At 45.8% G+C, this 19142-nt stretch overlaps 1 protein-coding gene across 17 annotated transcripts in view; it reads left to right on the top strand.

Moving 5' to 3' along the window:
- The window catches only part of SYNE1 (spectrin repeat containing nuclear envelope protein 1), a 1651720-nt gene that overhangs the window by 750447 nt on the left and 882131 nt on the right, over positions 1-19142 (top strand). For all 17 annotated transcript variants that reach the window (XM_069606781.1, XM_069606782.1, XM_069606785.1 and 14 more), the window contains 3 exons: positions 6800-6912; positions 12767-12972; positions 13808-13963. In XM_069606781.1, coding sequence (XP_069462882.1) covers positions 6800-6912; positions 12767-12972; positions 13808-13963 — 475 coding nt within the window. The remainder of the gene's footprint in view (positions 1-6799; positions 6913-12766; positions 12973-13807; positions 13964-19142) is intronic.

The raw sequence follows: 19142 nt of genomic DNA, 5'->3' as shown, positions 1-19142 counted from the left end.
TTTATAGTAGCTGATCAGGATATGGAAGCTGCAGTAGAGTGCGGACATTTTCAGGATCTTTTGCACCTCAGCCAGTTTTGCAGCTGTTTTTTAAAGCGGGCATCCTATTCCTGTGGCATGAGTGGTTTGGGAGTGATGGACAGTAATACTCGATTCTCTCTCTCTACTGGCAACTGTTGCCCCTTCAGGACAGACGGACATCAAGGATCTTCTTGGAAGCCCGTAATTGATTTTTAGGTATTGGTAGGGATGCTGAGGAAAAAGCCTCTGCAGGGATGATGCTTACTCTATGCAAGCTTCATCAATATCCATTTCAGGAAAGTTGACTCCAATATCCTTACGGTTGATATCACCTTCTGGAAGAAGGAATTTGCTGTTGTAACCTATTTTCGTGCATGGCACACGGATTTCGTGATTCGTTTTTCATTAAGCACAAGAAACAGACATTTGCAGTGATAAATCAGATCATGTTCTGGACGAAAGAACAGTTCCTTTCAGTTCTGACCTGTCTTTTTTTTATAGTACCTAAGACATATCAGATTTCATTTTCAGCATCTTATATTAGTTCTGCCAGCATTTGGGAATTCAACTGATGCACTATGCAAGATCCCATGTTTATCAAAACCAAGGTGCTTGTCTTTTATTCTTTTTTCTCTCATATCTCTTTCAAAGGCACTACATTATCAATGGTCTTCTAAAATGATCACCCACAGCAGAAAGATTTGTGGTCTATGGGACTGGGCCTTGCTCTATTCCAGTTTTTTTTCTGAATGCCACATGCCAATCTGAAATTAGTCCACCGTGCAGGGCTACGCAATCTGTGGCTCCCCGGATATTTTGGACTACAACTCCCATGATCCCTCACCATTGACTATACTGGCTTGGGCTGGTGGCAGTTGTAGGCCACATCATCTGAGGAGTCACATCTGCCTGCCACTGCCATAAAGTGACCAGCAGATAGCTTCTAGTCAAGAAAATAAAACTGCTGTACTCACAGTATGTCCCCTTAGCTCTTTGGACTCATGGAAACCCTTCTCCTCTGTAGGGTGTCAACTTGACACCAAAAGGCAGGTGCCCTTATTATCGAAGAATGATTGGCAGAATAGGGGAGGGGGTTGCAGTTTTTCACATCTGGTGGTAAAGCCCAGTGTGGAATTATAAAAAGTAATCCCTCCACCCAGCCATGGAACCACCAGGCAGCAGGGGCCACATTGAGGCCCGACATCCCATGAAGAATAACTTCAAGTACCCCCTGTCCAGGGGCAAGTGCTCCGAAACACCCCCAACACACCATAGGTCTCAGCCGGACTGGAGGATTCACGCTCGGAGCTGGTTTAAAAGTAGGCAGAGCTAATCTAGAAATAGGCCGATTAATTCTAGCAATGTTACTCTGTAACACAATCACACATCTGGAACCAGCAGAGGAGGGTAGTCGGGACAGATGAGCAGAAGGCGTGCTTGGGTGCTAATGCAGTCCTGCCTGGTTTCCCCACTGGAGGGCGCCTCCAGCTGGGTGTAGTGTGCCTGGCGGACGCCCCTCCCATCTTCAGGCATTCCACGGCACACATGCACACACCATGGGCCCATGTCCCCAGTATGCCAAGCTACGTAGCCCGGCCTAAGAGTTGGTGTCGCCGGGGCTATCCACCCTCCCTGTAAGATCGCATACAGGGCACACTTCATGTGGTGGCAGACGATCTTCCTCATTGCTTTCTTTGCTGAAATTTTTACTTACACACAACCCGCGTGCTCTTTGCTAAATGGCACGTCCATGGAATTGTTAATATCTGCGGCTCTGGCACACCTCCCACGGCTAAGGACTTTCCCACACCCATCATCGGTCGACACAGCCTGCTGCTATTTTCAGCAAAACACCCTATCACAGGTAGATTCAAAAAGATTTAAATATGTCATAACATACACCTATCAGCTCTGTCCTCATCAGAATGGCCTATAAATGTACGCCTCATAGGTTCACCTATATAGCTTTGTCGTTCAATCTAGGGGGCAAACCCGAAAACCCATTAACTGCACTCCAGTAGTGTTGCAGGCCCATTGAACGTAGTAAAGGAAGAACATATGCAAATGGATTGTGAAGGGATACAAGAAATAGGAGCTTAGCAATGAGCATACTGCCTCATCAGCTCCAATGCAATAGCAGTCTGGGGGCTACAATGCCGCGAGGGGCGTCATGGGAACAGCTGGATCCTTAACAGCCGAGAGCAAGCAAAGGGGAACATGCCCAATCTATTCTTCCATTGCCATGAGTGGGCCGTAGAACCCAAAACTGAATCATTATGATAAATACAAATATAAGTAACCAATTGCCTAATGGGTGTCGCCTAGCATGCCAAAAATGTGCCCAATGCTTCTTAGCCATGCCAAGGCAATTGCCTCTGCCTGCTCTATAATTCCAAGGCACTAGGTACATGTCATTCTCAGACCAAATTTGTTTTTGCCCATTGTGCATGGGTTTTAGTCTCAGTTACATGATTCATGCCACACGACACGGTAGCGTAGCACTGTGGCAACGCCCTCATCTTGGTAGCAAGATGAAGCAGAGAAGCACAGGTTTGAATTCTGGGTTCGGCCTTTAGAAACCTAAAAAACAACTATACATATACATACATGCATACATTTCCGCCTCTACGGGTTGGTGTTCTCAATTTTGATTCCCACTATCTATCCTTTTTATTGCAATTATTCTAGGCTTTGGTCAAAGGATCTCCACACTTTCATACTTTAAAAATATATATATATATTTTCATTGTGACCAAGGCCCTCATTACAAGTCAGGCGGTGGACCATGGTGCTATTAGCACCATGGTCCATGCCGGGGTCCGCCATGGTGGATGGCGGAATTACCGCCCCATTCCAAGGTGAGTGGGGCGGTAATTCCCCATTCACCATTTGCCCTTCCCCATGTTTGCCCCATAGGGCATAATGGGGATGGGGAAGGCACTAATAACGGCACCGTAAATTACGGTCCCGTAATTAGCACCAACTTCGCTTAGCGCCTTGGACTTTAACGCCTGCAAAAAGCAGGCGTTAAAGTGTGAATCAGGCGTTAAGGGTTAACGGCGCCGACGGCGCCGTTAAACCCTTATTGCCTGACTTGTAATGAGGGGCCAAGAGTTACATCGGCCAACCGGCCTAACAGAAAGAGTAAACCAAAACACTTTACATATTGACCAATGCGGTCACATAAAGAACAATTTCCGTTTTTCAGAAATTGAATAGTCAAAAGAGAGCCTCAATCCTCCATAGAGCTTTGACAGAGAGGTAAAGGGAGGATTGAGAAAGAATAGTCGGAAAAGAGCAGGTCCAAAAGAGAAAAATAAAGAGGACAGAAAGCCTGTTTCCCATACGCTCCCGCCCTCCCCGGCCTGTTTGCAAGAGTCAGTGATCAAGTTGCTGAATATGGTGGACTCAGACGCGCATCAGAGATCTGTGGCTGCATCGTCGGTGGCATTTCATGTGAGGATATATAGTGGGGGGATCAGTCTCTTATGTTGGCGTTTGGTAAAATGCTATACCAAAGTACGCTAAGACTAGTGTTCTGAATCTGGGTTTTTTTTTTGCTTTCTTTTTTTTTGGTGCGTTCAGTTGAGAACGTGGTGTGAGCAGAAAGATTAGTGCTGTTTGAAGGCTGGTATGTTAATTAGGCAGCTTGTCTTTCCCTGTGAAATTGGAGGAACGGGAGCCACTGTTGGTCTATGTAAGTGTTAGTTTCCCTTACAATGGCTGTGAGGCTTTCCATTTCATACATTTCTTTTGCTTTGTTCAGCCAGTCTGATTTTGTTGGGAGGGAGGGTGCTTTCCACTTTATTGTGACACAGACACAGGCTGCCAACAAGAGGTTTCTTGGCATGTGCGGGAGGAGCGCGTATCTGTCTTCAATTTTCTCCATTCCGAAAAGAACCAGAAGGGTGGTAAGAACCCGTTGAATGCCCTCGATGTCATGTATCCACCCCAGGACTTCTTTCCAGAAGAGATGGATCCAGGAACAGGCCCACCATTGATGCCAATATGCGCAGACCTGTGTGCATCCACGCCAACAGTAGGGGGTAATACCGTGATACATTTTTGCTAGACGTTGGGGGGTAAGGTGCCATTGTACTGATATCCTGCAGTTGTGCATCTTATATTGCATTGCTACAGAGGATTTCCACACCGCTTTGTGTATGGCATCCCATCCCACCCCAGTTCCTTGTCCCATTTAGCTTTGGATTTGGGCTCGGGGAGATGTCCTCTCTCTAGGAGTGCTTTATACATGCTTGATATGACACCCTTGGAGCCTGTGTATTTATTCAGTATGTTTTCAAATGCCTTCAGGGGGCGCTGTAGCTGATCCTTCCATTTGCGATCTGTGGGAACTCCCTTAAGCTGAAGGTATGGAAGGGGCCCGATGGTCAAAGCCTGAGTTTCCTCTAGTTCTTCCTTGGTCAGAAAGGAACCCTCCCTCCACATTTGTCCCACTCTTACCAAGCCCGGCTCATATTGAGGTTGAAAGCAAAGGGGGTCCATTATAGCGTCTCTGATTCGAGGAGTCCAAATACAGCTAAGCAGCGATGGGCAGGTTGTTACTCCCCTCATACCAGGATTTTATTTGTTCCATAGTGTCCAGCTAGCCAACAATACAGGATGTTCCCTTGCCTTGCGTGGTATGGTGTTTACAGATGCCCAGAGCCATTCGCCCATAGTTACAGGGTGAAAATGCCATTTTCCAAAGCGACCCATTGCTTGCTCTTCGACTCCCGAATGTGATCAACCAAGACACGAAACACTGCTGCCGCAAAGTAAGAAAAAATGTCTGCATAGGCGAGGCCCGCCTTGTCTTTGGCTAGGATCAGGGTTTTATATGCGATACAGGGTCTGCCTTTGTCCCATAGAAATGATAGCAGAGCGTTCTTAATCGCCTTTAAAAACGTGCGCGGGAGGACAATTGGCAAGGACTGAAAGAGAAAAAGAAGTCGCGGAAGGACATTAATTTTAATTGCTGTCAATTTTCCATGACAACTTAAGCTTACTCCAGTTGTCCAGGTCTTTCAGGATTGTAGCCCACAGCGTTTCGTTATTTGCTTGGAACAGGTTTCGAAGGTTTCTAGTTATTGTTATTCCTAAATATTTCAGGTTTGCTTGTGACATTTGAAAGCCCCATGTCTGGGGAGTGGCTGCGGGAGGTAGGCCCGATTCTTTGAGGGTGAGGATAACTGTTTTGTGTTGGTTTATACTGAACCCAGATTGCGCCCCATATTCCTTTATATCAAGCAACAAGGCTGGTATCGACTGGTCAGGGGAGGTGATGTACGCCAATATGTCATCCGCAAATAACGCAAGCTTGTATTCGGTTTCATATCTATCGAAGCTTTTAATGTTGGGATTTCGCCTGATATTTTGAGCCGACGGCTCCATGACAAGAATATCCACTAAGGGGGAGAGGGGACACCCTTGTCTTGTCCCTCTAGCCAGCTCAAATTCATGTGATGCAACTCCATTCACCACGACTTTCGCTCAGGTGTTTTGGTATAGGGCTTTGGCTCCTCTGATCCATTCTGGGCCCAAGCCTGCTTTTTAAAGAATGTCTGTCATAAATCTCCACTCCACGCGGTGAAATGCCTTTTCGGCATCGATCGAGACCAGTGTGGATTCGATTTCGGAGGTGGGAATGAGGGTCATGAGATCTAGTGTTTTGCGAACGTTGTCTGCCCCTTGCCGGTTTACGACATATCCCGTCTGATCGCTATGGATCAGTTGGGGTAAAACCTTGCTTAGCCGTCCATCCAGAATGCTGGCAAACACCTTAGCTTTTATACTTTTTAATGCTGTACACGTTTCTGCACCCATCAAAGCCTGGTTAGGTTTGTTTTCCATGGGGGTTGTTTGTGTCCAGTGTTTGCGAATGAACAATGATGGGACTTGGCCTCCCTCTGTGCTCAGGATGCGCTGGGAGGATCATGCTTTACTTCATGGCAAGCCACCATCTTGGTACCTGAAGTGCATCATTGATGCTCTGAGTGGGGTCTGCGTTATCTATTCAATTTCCTGCTATAACTACAGATTAATGGCCAGATTCACAAAGGAATAATTGTGCACCTGCAAAGTGCAATAGCCATACTTTGTGAGTGTGTGCGTGCCTGTTCCCAAACTGCATTTTCACAGCGATTCTCAACCAGTGCTCAATTCACTGCGTGCACAAACGTATTCTGATTTACAAAAAGGGAGACACCCCCAACTGTGCAAACTGTATTTTTGCAGTCCAAAATCACTGCAAAGTCATTCTGTACTGCAAACATGGCTGACAAAATAACATTGCACTGACTTTGCACTGCACAAACATACTTTGCAGTTCCATGAATCAGGGTTTGTGTCGGCAGTGCAAAGTCACTTTTCAGCAGTACAAAATTCCATTTATCGGGCCCTCTGTCTATGTTTGCACGTGTGGTCCTCATTTGCATTGAATGTCCATTGGCACTCCAATACCCCCACCCAATCGCATATATACGTGTTTGCACATGCAGTTGTGGAATATAGACGCAGTACGTGCCCATGCAAACTGCGCTTTTCTGTGAGCGTAAAATCATTTGCACTCATACAAAAACTATGAATCCAGCGCCATCTGTTTCTGGTGTCTTTAGTGAACCGCACCAAAGCCCGTTGATGTGTCCCTTCAGTGGACAAGACATTCCTTTTTTAATCACACAGCAGTTTTGCAATTTCTTGGAATCTCAACATAGTACCGAAGTAACGCTTGTACTGCCTTATAACCTTAATATTTCCAATTTTTCTTCCCAAAAAGAAACCATGAAAGGATTCCAAGACTGGATGTCCAGTGCAAAGAATGAAGGGAGGGAATCCTCTGACCGGTCCGGGGACAGTAAAACCTTGGAAGCCAAGCTGCAGTGTTTGAAGGTACATAGTGTGCACTGTTTAGGATATGGGACTGCTAGTAGGAAAAAGGTGAAGCTGGTTTATGTTTTTTTAAAAAGTTGAATGTAATGTCATGTTACGGCAGGGAGGATAGCTCAGGGGCAACGTGCTTTCCTTGGAAGCAAGACAACGCGGAGCAACACAGGTTCAACCCCCCGGGTCTGTGCTTAGAAACCTCTGGGTATTACGTGCGTTATAAATACCCAATTATAAATGATAATGTAACAGTCAATTATACTTGGCTAGTCACCACTATTGTGGTCCTATTGTGCAAAAACTTGCCAGAAGTACACATTGTTGCCTTACCTGGGGAGCCAAGCCTGCGTCTGTGGAGGTGAAAAGCAATATAGCTTAAGGCGGGTGGTGGCGACGGGATCAGAAAGGGCCGATGACCCTAGAGGGATGGAATTTACCTAGATCAGGAAGATGTGGAAATGCTGGCATTTACTTATTTTATTTATTGAATATTTATAATGCCCCTATAGACAAGTGTTTCAAGGCGCAACAGAGCAAGGGGGTAGGGGGGGGTACAGGGATGACAACAAAAAAAAAACAGTCCTACAAGGCCTTGTGACATTTGGCTCGTGCAAGTGCAGTAATAGGAAGTGTGTGGGGGGGGGTTGGGGTGGAAGGAGGTGGAAGTGCCGGTCAGGGCAGAAGAGCCAGTGAGAAAGCGAGTGCCAGGTGGACAGAGGCAGGGGAATGCAGAGAGTGCAAGGGAAGGAAGGTCCATTAGCTAAGTGCGAGGTAAGGGATAGGAAGGGCTCAAGGAGGTGCAGGCCCAGCCAGACTAACTGCAGGAGGAGGGGGTCTGGAAGGGCATGTGCAGGGTGAAGGAGGGCGGGGGGCAGGGGAGACCAAGTGCAGGGGTCGACTAGACGAGGAGGTCCTGGTGTCCTGTAAGCATCTGAGGAACCAGGCAGCCAGTCAAGAGGCAGAGGGGGAAAGGGAAGGAATAAGAGAAAAGGAAGGCCTTGAGAAGCTTCCGAAACTTAAGGAGATCCAGCTCAAGTCTGAGAGGGGCAGGGAGGCCATTTCAGGAAGAGACACCGCCGGAGGAGAGCGATCTACCCCCCACTCTCTGCATCTGATTGGATGCTTGGGATCTCACAGCTGGTGCATCGGGTGAGAGGTGTTGGTGAGGAAATAGGATGTCAGCGGTAAGCCAGGAGTCAGTCTGTGTTTCGGGCAGGAACATGGATATCTTTAAGATAAGGGTGAACAGTGATTGGTTATGTTGTGAGCTCAGGATGTGCTCAAGTTGACCATTGAAGCATGAAAGCTGTGTAAGATGTGAGTATGTATCCATTATCCTAGAGTCTACGACCAGTCTGTGCAAGCTTTAAATGCTGGTAAAGCTTGAGACTGCCATGGCTTAACCTGTGGAGAGCACCTGAGCCGAGCTGGCTGTGTGCACAAGTGAATGAGTGAGGAGGTAGAGAGGAGGGGGTGCGGGGATGGGGGATGGCAGGGTGATGATCCCGGGACCAAACATGATTGTTAGCCTACGGGTATAACCTGAGTAATCAGGAATAGAAGAACAACTAATTAATGGTGAGGGCTATGACGTTCCCACTCCCAATGGCAGTGGAATAACAATGTATAACATGAACAACTAGTAATAAAGTGTAATGCCAGCGAGTACATGGCCGGAGACAGTCAATCTTGCACAGGAGGTGCTGCTTTGCAATGAAATAACACATCATGCATGTTCCCAGGTGAAACAACTGTTATACTGATGAACTGATGACACGCATGCCCTGGGTCCCACACGGGGTATAGTGAGCTTAAAGGAATAGTGCCATCAAAAATTGTATTGGCTCAAAAGATGGGTCATGATCAAAAATATATATAAAAAATATTCATTAAGAAAGTTCCTATGTAAACTTTTGAGCAAATGATGCTCAAAGTCACACATTTATAGCACTAGGAGGCATCCATTTTGTGAAATGGATGAGCCTCCTGTGCTTGTGTTAATTTCTGCCTTTGCGGCCCTAATGAAGCAAAAGCCAGCCAGCTGTAATAAACAAAAGCTACCAGCAGGTGGCTTTTGCTTCATTATTGCCGGAGAGCAAGATTAACACAAGCTGCTGCTGGTAAGTGCTTTAAACTTCACTCTTTTTTAAAAGCACTGCAAAATAAATGCTGCGGTTTTCTTTCTAACTTAGAAAGAAAACCGCAGCATTTATAACGTTGTATTTCTGACTGTGGCGGCTTCAGCTTTGAGTCTCCTGGGCTCCCCCGGGTCGGAGGAGCCCAGGAGACTCAAAGCTGAAGCCACAGCAAACCTAAATATTGATTGATTGATTGATTAATTGTTTGTATAGCGCCTATACAGAATGTGATTAAAAGCACTTCAAGGAGGGAGGGAAACAAGGGAAAATACAGTTACATTCTTACAGGTCCTTGAAGCAAATCAGAATGTGAGAAATAACTATCATTTCATAACAGATGGTACAAGTGCATGGAACAAATAATGGAGAGGAGAGGGAGGAAAAAAGGAGACAATGCAAGCAGTAGCATTACTATGCCTGACGGCAATTTTTGCAGTGCAAAAATGACAAAAGGAGGGGGAGGAGGGGAGGAAAGTGGGGGAGGAGTGGAAATGGGAGGGGAGAGGAACAAACAGGTGACTATCTTAAGGGTCAATGAACAATCAAGGTAGTGCTAGGGGGAGGGGAGGGGAGGAGAAGACACGAAGGAGGAGGGGGAAACAGATAGGCTCTTTATCAGAGGTCAAGGACAGTGATAAGAGTAAGTGCTTATAAAATAGAAGGAAAAAAGGGGGAGGAAGGGAGGATGGAAGCAGAAGGCAGGAGCTACAATTACTATGCCTGATGGCAATTGGGGTAGTGCCAGAGAATAGACAGAAGGGGGAAGGAGGGGAAGGAAGGAAGAAAGGAAGGGTGGGGTGAGGGGAGAGGGAGAAGGAGGAGGCAGAGGCAAGGATGAAAGAGCAGGAGAAAGAAAGGGGAAGTGAGATGAACAGGAAGATAAGCAGGAGGGGGAATCAGATGGATACAGGGGAGCACAAAGATGAACATGTGGCAGGGGGGGCCTACAATAATAGATGCAGGGGCAAATGGAGGACCACATGAAAGGACGCAAGGGGCAGTGGGGGGCAAACACAGATGGACATAGGGGCAGGGAGCCAACAAAACAATGAGGAGTGGGCTCACAGATGGACAAAGGGGGAGGAGGAGGGCACAGATACAGGACTATATCTTGACTACAAGTGGGTAGGGGGACACAGAGAGACAAAACGGGGCATAGGAGGTGGGGATACAGAGAGAACCACATGGACAACACAGGGCAACATAGGAGGGTGGTGGGTACAAAGAGAACACAACAGGGCATCATAGGAGGGTGGGGGGAACAAGAGGATGACACTGGGCATCAGCGGGGGGTGGGGGAATAAGGGGACGACACAGAGCATCAGCAGGGGGTGGGGTGAACAAGAGGATTACACAGGGCATCAGCGGGGGTTGGGGGACAAGAGGACGACACAGGGCATCAGCGGGTGGTGGGGGGACAAGAGGACAACACGGGGCATTGGCGGGAGGTGGGGGAACAAGAGGACGACACGGAGCATCAGCAAGGGGGTGGGGAACAAGAGGACGACACGGGGCATCAGCGGGGAGGTGGGGGGAGAAGAGGATGACACGGGGCATCAGTGGGGGTGGGGGAACAAGAGGACGACACAGAGCATCAGCAAGGGGGTGGGGAACAAAAGGATGACACGGGGCATCAGCGGGGGGTGGGGGGAAAAAGAGGATGACACGGGGCATCAGTGGGGGGTGGGGAACAAGAGGACGACACAGGGCATCAGCGGGGGTGGGAGGAACAAGAGGACGACACGGGGCATCAGCGGAGGGCTTACCGCAGAACCGTCACCTTACAGGAAACCAACAGGAGCCTTAAAATCGAGCCTTGGAGGCGGGCGTTGTTGTAATTAAAAACGCAGTGGTTTTCTTTCTACGTTTACCGGAGCCCGACAAACATAGAAAGGAAACCGCAGCATTTACAAATGCAATAATGTTGTATTTCTGACTGCGCCGGCATTCGCTTTGAGTCTCCTGGACTCCCCCAAACCGGGGAGCACAGGAGACTCAAAGCAAAAGCCACCGCAGTCAGAAATACAACTTTGTTGTATTTATGATTTCTGTGGTTTTCCAACCACAGAAATCACAAATGCAAGAATGTTGTATTTATAATAGCTGTGCCTTTACTTTTTGCCTTTCATTCGACGTTTTCTGTGCTTTCCTGGGCTTGGGGAGCACCGGAAACGTAAAATGAAAGTGAAGGCAGCCTCCTCAGCTCATGTATAGCTATGCTCTGGCTACAGTAAGCAAAAGCTCTCAGTAGGGGGCTTTTGCTGCTTGTTTAGTGCCGCTAGGGCCGAGCTTAACATGAGCTGAGGAGGCTGCCTGAAATGGCAAAATGCATGCTCCCATGTAAACGCTTTGAGCCTTGTTTGCTCAAAAGTTTACATAAGAACTCTCTTTAAAATTATGTTTAATGCATGTTTTTGATTATTGCCCATCTTTTGGGACATATAATATTTTTGAGCGCACTATTCCTTTAATACAGAGCACAATGGGAGAAGGTGCTTGATTCGGATCAACTACTTTGCAGCAAGTAGATGGCACGTTTCCAATGACATTGTCAAAATCAAAAGGTAGTTTGCATTGTGCACATGGTATCTGCCCTTTACTTTGACACAGACTTACTTTATCATACATTTACTTTGCCAGACACTTACTTTGTCATGCATTTACTTTGTCATGCCTTTACTTTGTCTGCATCTTCACATTGTGATGATGATAATGGACGTGGTTAGGGATAGCACGAAGTTAGGATTGAGCTCAGGGGATAGTGGGGACAGGGGGAGAATATGGGGTACAAAAGAAGGGAGGGAGCAAGGGCTCTCCCCGTGAAATGACAAAGTAAATGTCTGGTGAAGCAAATGTGACAAAGTAAATGTCTGACAAAGTGAAGGCTGGCAGAGTAAAGACATACACTCTTGCACATTTGCAGTACTGTATCCTTATACAAAAGTGCTGCAAGAACACAGCTCGGGTCCCTGACAGTCCAGAGAATTTAGGTGGATGTGCCCAGGATGCCGATCAGCTGTATGTGGGCATTAGCAGATGTAAGTTAGGGTTGAAGGGATGGTCCACACAGGTGGTGCAAGCTTGTCGCTGCTTGTAGTTTGCACTGAGGCAGGCTGTGAGCTGAGTAGTGAATGCAGTGAGCAGTGTATTGTGGCACAGCGCTCTGGTAGTGGGTTCCTCGCATCCTCATGTGAGCAATGCCCATCCAACAGTGTCCAGCATGAGTGCAGACTGGCATGGTTGGGGTGCCTAGGTTTATCAGTGAATTGTAATAATGCAGCAACAAATATGAACCGTAGAAATGAAGAGGTGTAAATGAAGTGTAGCCCTGGCTTCTTCAAAATCGATGCAATTCAAGTCACAGATGAAATATCACAGGTCCCCAGCCTCCTCCAAAGTTGTGAGCATTGTTATATTGGTAACACTGTGTATGTTGGTGACATTGGTGTAGAATGGTTGTTTCCAATGGCAGGGATTCATGGAGTTGCATGCATGCCTTTTCCCTGCTTATGCAGTCTACGTCAGCAAGCTGGCATGAAGCCGGCTCTATACTATTTTGGAAATTGCATGATCTCCGTCCTATATTCTCTATTCATGAGGATTCCCTGAGTTCTTATTGGCAGAGCGCAGTTCTAGTCTGGCCTGTATGTGAGTCACATAGATGAATTTAACCAGAAGTTGACTACCTGCTCTAATGGAATGTGTCTTTTTTTCATTTGCAGGATGTGATTGATTCCCTTGGCGATGGGCAGAAAAAGTTGGAGGCTGCTGCAGAAGAAGGGGAAAAGCTTTATGTGTATCTCCCCAAGCTTGTTGTCAGCACCATACAGGAGCAGCTGGCTAAGGCCAACAAGGAATTTCACACATTTAAGAAACAATGCATGAAGGACAGGAAAGCGCTTCAGGACAGTGTCACAGAATTGGGAAGGTCAGAGAGAATTGCAATTGCAGGTTTATTTGACGTTCGATAAGAGCCTGTGGAAACCAATCCACTTTGGAGCGTGAAGGGTTAGAGAAGGATAGAGGAGGCGCATGGAGGAGAAAGGTAAGGAGGGAGGCAGAGGTGTAGACAGCTGGGGAAACCCGAGGGAGACCAAAGGAATGCAGCAAAAGATACAAGTCTGAGGAGCATGCCAGATGGCAGGAGATCAGAGGGCAGGATTGGTGAGTTTTCAGAGGAAAAGGAGGCGGTATTATTCAACTCGAGCAGATGGTGGTAGAGAGAGGTAACTCATCCTCAGCCCCTCCCATCCCCCCCGGTACAGTTTGGTGTATTTGGAAAGGTGAATAAAAAGGAGAACCGTTGACCTGAAGATTGTCCTGAGGGTCACGGATGATATCTCAGATGCATGCACTTATCTACGCTGCTTGTAAAGCACTTTGAAGTTCTAGAGGGGAAGAAGACAGAATGAAGCAAAGAGGGGAGTAGGAAAGAGGAAATAAGGGTGGAGGAGGATCGGGAGGGGTTGGAAGATAAATTGAGATATGGCAATCATGTATTAGTTGCACGGTACTGAGGCATAGTTGCCACAGCAATATAATGATGTGTTGTTTGTTGCTAGTAGCACTGAAAAGGCATTGGACAGACATAGCCACAGTAGTAGCATAAAAGGTGTGAAGCTTGAAACCAAGTAATGTCTGCATGCAATAATGTGGTCTTGCTCCTTGGTCGATATTGATTCACCCGAGCAGCCACACTGTGAGAATTTCATAGATTTCTGTGCGTCCCTATTGAGATTCTGTGTATTCATCTTTTCATATAGCTTTGAGGATCAGCACAAGAAGCTGAATCTGTGGCTGCATGACATGGAGGAGAGGATTAGCACCGAATCCCTGGGCGAAAGGAAGCAGCACATTCCTGAGAAGAAGGACGAGATGCAGAAGGTGGAAACATTCCTGGAGGAACTACAGGCGTCAAGGTACAGATGTCCGCGTCTACCTGCACCACGTGCACCGTGGACACCTTACGCAACACAGGCCTGTCTTCAGAGGCAAAAAGTGGCCACATTCAGCTCATGGGTGTTTATTTCTGAATTCCGGCTTGTGTAGGAAGTTTGTAATTGCCACAGCTGTGGTAGCAGACTATGCGAGTTGTCTGTAATTTTTCCAAAATATTTGACATACATAGCTTAGAATTCTGTTCTAGTGAAGCCCTTTACTGCCACTAGCGTACAAATGTATCTCTGGAACAAACTGGGATTCCGGTGGCATGATTCGGTTCTGTCAGTACTTCTCATGCGAGATTCTATTAAATATTATGCTTTTAAAAAACATGTAAAAAAAGATACATTTTGCAGGACTGAATGATAGTCTAAATATCAAATAATCAGGATGAGAGATCCCAAATACAGCTGCGTGGTTTTGAACATATAATTTTATTTCAAACCAGATTTCTCAGATGATTTCTCAATTATTTACAAGACTTTCGATGAGCACGAAAGTTACAACGGACAGATGAAACTTTCGTGCTTATCGAAAGTCTTGTAAATAATTGAGAAATCATCTGGAAAATCTGGTTTGAAATAAAATTATATGTTCAAAACCAAGCAGCTGTATTAGGGATCTAGCATCCTGATTATTTGATATTTATATTTGTACCCACCTGGGTATATCGGGACCCTGTCAGGCGCCCTGTAGATTTACTTGAATGATATTCTTACAAAAGAGACATTGGCAGGATTTCTTTGAGGTAGCCAACATTCCTGGTTCATATTTGTTTGTGGGATTTTCGTATGATTTTTCCATTGGGAGTCACTAATGGCCCGAGCCGTTTAACATTGATTTCAGACTAGGAATTGGGGCAGTTGATCCCTGATACAAAGGGCAGTTGAGCTCTGCCACGCAATATTTTTTGTAGTTCACAGGCGGTCCACATTTGGAATTAACTATATATAGTTTATGAATCGGCACCAGTGTACACCTCCCTAAATTTGCAACCATTTTCTTTTTACAGTTGGTTGCTCACCATATGTATGACAGTGTTTACAATGGACTGCGTTATTACTTGTGCTCTGTGAACTGTTGTAAACCCTCTTGCCGTGCTGAGCCGAACAATCGCAAGAGAGGCCTTAAGCCCGGCAGTATTTTCTCACTAAAATGCGACACCGGCAATTATAGCCAAAGGTTATAAAATCACTTGCGCTCCGCGCTTGGCCAGTAAAGTTCACAATAATTGTCCAAATAGACACGGAGCATCTGTGAAGTGACTCCATACAGGATACCTCACCAAATCTTTGACTCCAACGAGGGGGGTGGCTGGCTTTAGCATTATCCATATCATTTAATACTTCAAAGGAATGCTCCAATCTACTTATTGATAAACTATAGAAAAAACCCATTTGCCTTGAAAAAGACTTTAGTCGAAACGCGTGTTGGCTATTTCTGCTAACTTAAATACCAGACAATAAACTGTAATACCAAGCAGTTGAAGACTTTGGGACACTTTGTATCTGGACAATTATTGTGAACTCTAATGGCCAAGCGCGGAGCGCGAGTGGTTTTTTCACCTTTGACTAGTGTATGTAGTGGTATCAGGGTTAATCACATACTACTCACCACGCAGCGGGCACACAATACTCCCATCTCCCCAGTGCAATAGGACACAGTCTATTCCTGTTTCAGGTTTCTTATCTGCAATTGTAGCAGTTGTTACTAGGACGTAGCCAACCACGTCCTGTGCAACAGACAGGGAAAGCCACGACTTGCACGGCTCAGCAATTATTTAAGAATGCAACTTTTCTTTGACTTAAAACCCAAGAGAGGAGACCCTCTGGGCTTTCAGCTCTCTAAGCTGATAGTTTCATAGGAGATACCTGCCATTGTGTAGTGTGGAGAACCATGTGCGTCATCCACAGTGAGCCTGCGTATTGCAAGTAGCGGGTGAAGGCACAGCGGCAGGACGGTTTCCTCAATTGGGCCTAAATAGGTGGAGAGCACAGCCAGTCTGCTAGCCTTACATAGTCATTGCACCTCCCTATGGAAGATGGAGAAGTGGGAGGTGGTCTCTGGCCCTAGCCATAGGCAGCTAGTTCATTTATTAATCCCCAAACAGAGATAGGATTTGGGACATTGTGCCCTTACTGAAACACAGCTTGTAAGCTGGCAAGAGAGACAGAAATCCGTTTGCAATAGCACTATTTTAAGGGGAATTGTACCGCCAAGCAGACATTGACTGAGTTTGAACTCTTTTGCACGAGTGGTCTTCTGGCTCAGCATCATTGTTAGTAACTGACTTCATACGAGTTCACACCTGCTCTTTTGTAACTGTCAATTTCATCTCTGGTACACCAGAACAGGTTCATAGTCTTCCTGCCATCTTTGCCTCGTCCTCCGCACTGTGCGCCACACAGTGTTTGTTTTATTGCACTTGAGTGCAGTTGGCAGATGTGTACATAGAAGTGGAGGCAGGTCTTCACCAGTCATGGTACAGTCATTGAACTCCCTTGTTCAGTACTTTTAGCCCGAGGCTAACATAAGAGGCTAAACAATGGGCCTTTTGATAAAGGCCCCGGAATCATGTCATCTTGGTGTTTACATATGCCTAAGACACCTTGGCTAAGTGATGACATGTCTTTGATGATTTTTCAGAAAACCATTATGACAAATATTTTTAAAGTTATTTCTTAGAATGTTTTTGATGATTTTCCTAAAGATTTTTTTAAAGCTCTCTAAGGCTTTTTTTGCAACATTTAGACCACACACTGTCTTTCAACATGCCATTATAAAGTGGGCCTCCCCACAAGCCCTCCACCATTGCCGCCTTCATTTTCCCTACTTACTTAATAAAGCCACTTTCCTTTCTGTTGCTATCCTTGAATGGCCCACATTCCCTTATTGTCCCCTTCTGCCCTCACCCACAATCCTTTTATCTCCTGGCCCCCCCTAGCTCTCAACTCCAAGCCTAACCTTATATCTGCTTCCCCATCCTTCCAAATGAATGACATGTCAATTTTAAGAAAATCGTCATAAAAGTTATTTTCGGTAGTAACACTTGCCAGTAGTATCAGTGTTTCATTAAAAATGTGTTCTAAAGCTTCCTGCACACAACACACATACTTTGAAGCAGGCTATAAGGCATTGCATATGGCGTTTAACTTTTCATAACTGCATACAATGAATCCAACATATTATGGAATATTGGCAAGGCTTACCAGGAATGTGGTGAAGACCTTGGGGAGTAATGAAAAGGTCAGGAAATGGTCAATTATCCATTTGGCCAATGTTCCAGATCCTCACTTTGTCAAGGCAGGTCCTGGTGCAGCCTGCCACATAGCACCCAAGGCTCCAAACCTCCCAGCCCTCACTCTCTACGAGTTGCAATACACATTCTGAGACCATACATTGGAAATGTTGATCCAATGTTGGAATCTGGTTCTGTGTAACAATTCACGCTCTACAATTTATGTCCTGGTATTTGACCCCAACACGTCCCTGTTTTCAACTTTCCAATGTTGAAACCTTAGGTTCATCTCATGGTGCCAGAGCTATGTCAAAGCATGGCGATTGCATTGGACACATGAAGAGAACCCATGAAGCATTCAAAAAGGTGCTGAGGTTTTCCCCTTGGTGCATAAACATTTAGTTCAAGTAGCACAAGCTACCATGGCTGAAGTGTGCTCCTATCCCGGAACATAACCAGACAGTCATTTTGCCACCTCTCTGCATAAGGCGCTTGCATCATCTATTTCCCCGAGCGTGCCGATTAGCTTGGGTCATGACCAATGATTAGCAAACTCAAAACATCTCCAGCTTAGTGCTGTTTTTGGAAGAGAAGAACAGCTAGACTAGGGTCTGAAAAAGTAAAGACTGTCAGATGCCAGGTCATTTGCACAGCATTGAGAAACTGTAGTAGCTTCCAGGAGGATAAGTGGTAGTCCAGACACAGACCAGATGCGAGCCCTTTTTATATAAAACTCCAGGTAACTTTAGTACACCTGGATACAGCACTTAATGGGTTCCAGTTTCTCTTGACTATATGCATACAGAGACCATCCACCACTGAGCGAGCAGAACGCAATGCAGTAACCATCCAGCAGTCTTTATATTCCATGTATATTTGAAGTAGCTTTCCACTTCTGTAATTAGCTCTCGCCTATTAGAGGAAGGTGACAATACTAGACTGAAAGGGAAATGGCCACCACAATAGCTACTCTGGCAAAACGGTACCCTGCGGGAGACTACAAGCAGCCTACCCCCTCCTGTGAGCTTCTATCAGACTACTCTTTAAAATCTTTATCAAAACCCCTGGCTGAAAACCTAGTACTCCTCCAAAATGGCCCAAAATGAATCTTACACTGTCCAAAGCTTAGTTCTTTTTGGTCGCAAAGCAAGAAACCTAGCCACATGTCAATCAAAATCAGAGATAGAATAATGGAGATAGAAGTTCTGCATTCATCAGTGTTTGCAGAGGGGCGTGTTATTCCATACGAAGTAGAGAACAACTTCCATAGACTTCAATAGAGATATTGCACCAAATGGAAATCTCAGCATCAATACATTAACATAAGGATCATTGAGAGGCCACTCCAAAATAAACCACTTAGACAAAATGTAAAAGTAACACGAGCTGGCATCCTGTCGATTATTTTGAAGGCATCAGACAGATGAGTATTTCTTTCAAAGAAAATTCATAGCAGTGGGCATTTAATAAAATAAGGCTATTAAAAACCGGCATTGACATTGTAGAAAGGTTTGCTAACTGGGAAACATTTCAGCTTTGGTCAAAAATATTTTAAAGGTAGCCTAAACAGTTTGATGACCTCCCATAGTCTAAAAGCTGGAAAGAGAAAATGGCCACCAAGGGCTAGCTTGAATGCAAAGGGGCAGGGAATTCCGCAAGATCACTGTGATGTCACAGTAGCCGCTGACGCTACCATAGAAACCGTGTCATGAGCTGTCCCATTCAGCTCCCTCTCCTGAGAGGCAAAGACTGATCACACTAGTAGAAAGCCAAGCCACAGACATCTCCGAAAAGAAAAATGGCAGGTCTGTTGTTTGTATTTATTAGCCACACAATTTCAACATAACCATTTCTGTGGGGATTTTCTAGAGTACATTTGTGGATCACAGTCTGTCCCCTGTGATATGTGCGTAACTCAT

Source organism: Ambystoma mexicanum, chromosome 4p, assembly GCF_040938575.1.
Source record: "Ambystoma mexicanum isolate Mex_15411 chromosome 4p, UKY_AmexF1_1, whole genome shotgun sequence".
Classification (NCBI taxonomy): domain Eukaryota; kingdom Metazoa; phylum Chordata; class Amphibia; order Caudata; family Ambystomatidae; genus Ambystoma; species Ambystoma mexicanum.
This window is presented reverse-complemented; position numbering and strand designations above follow the sequence as displayed.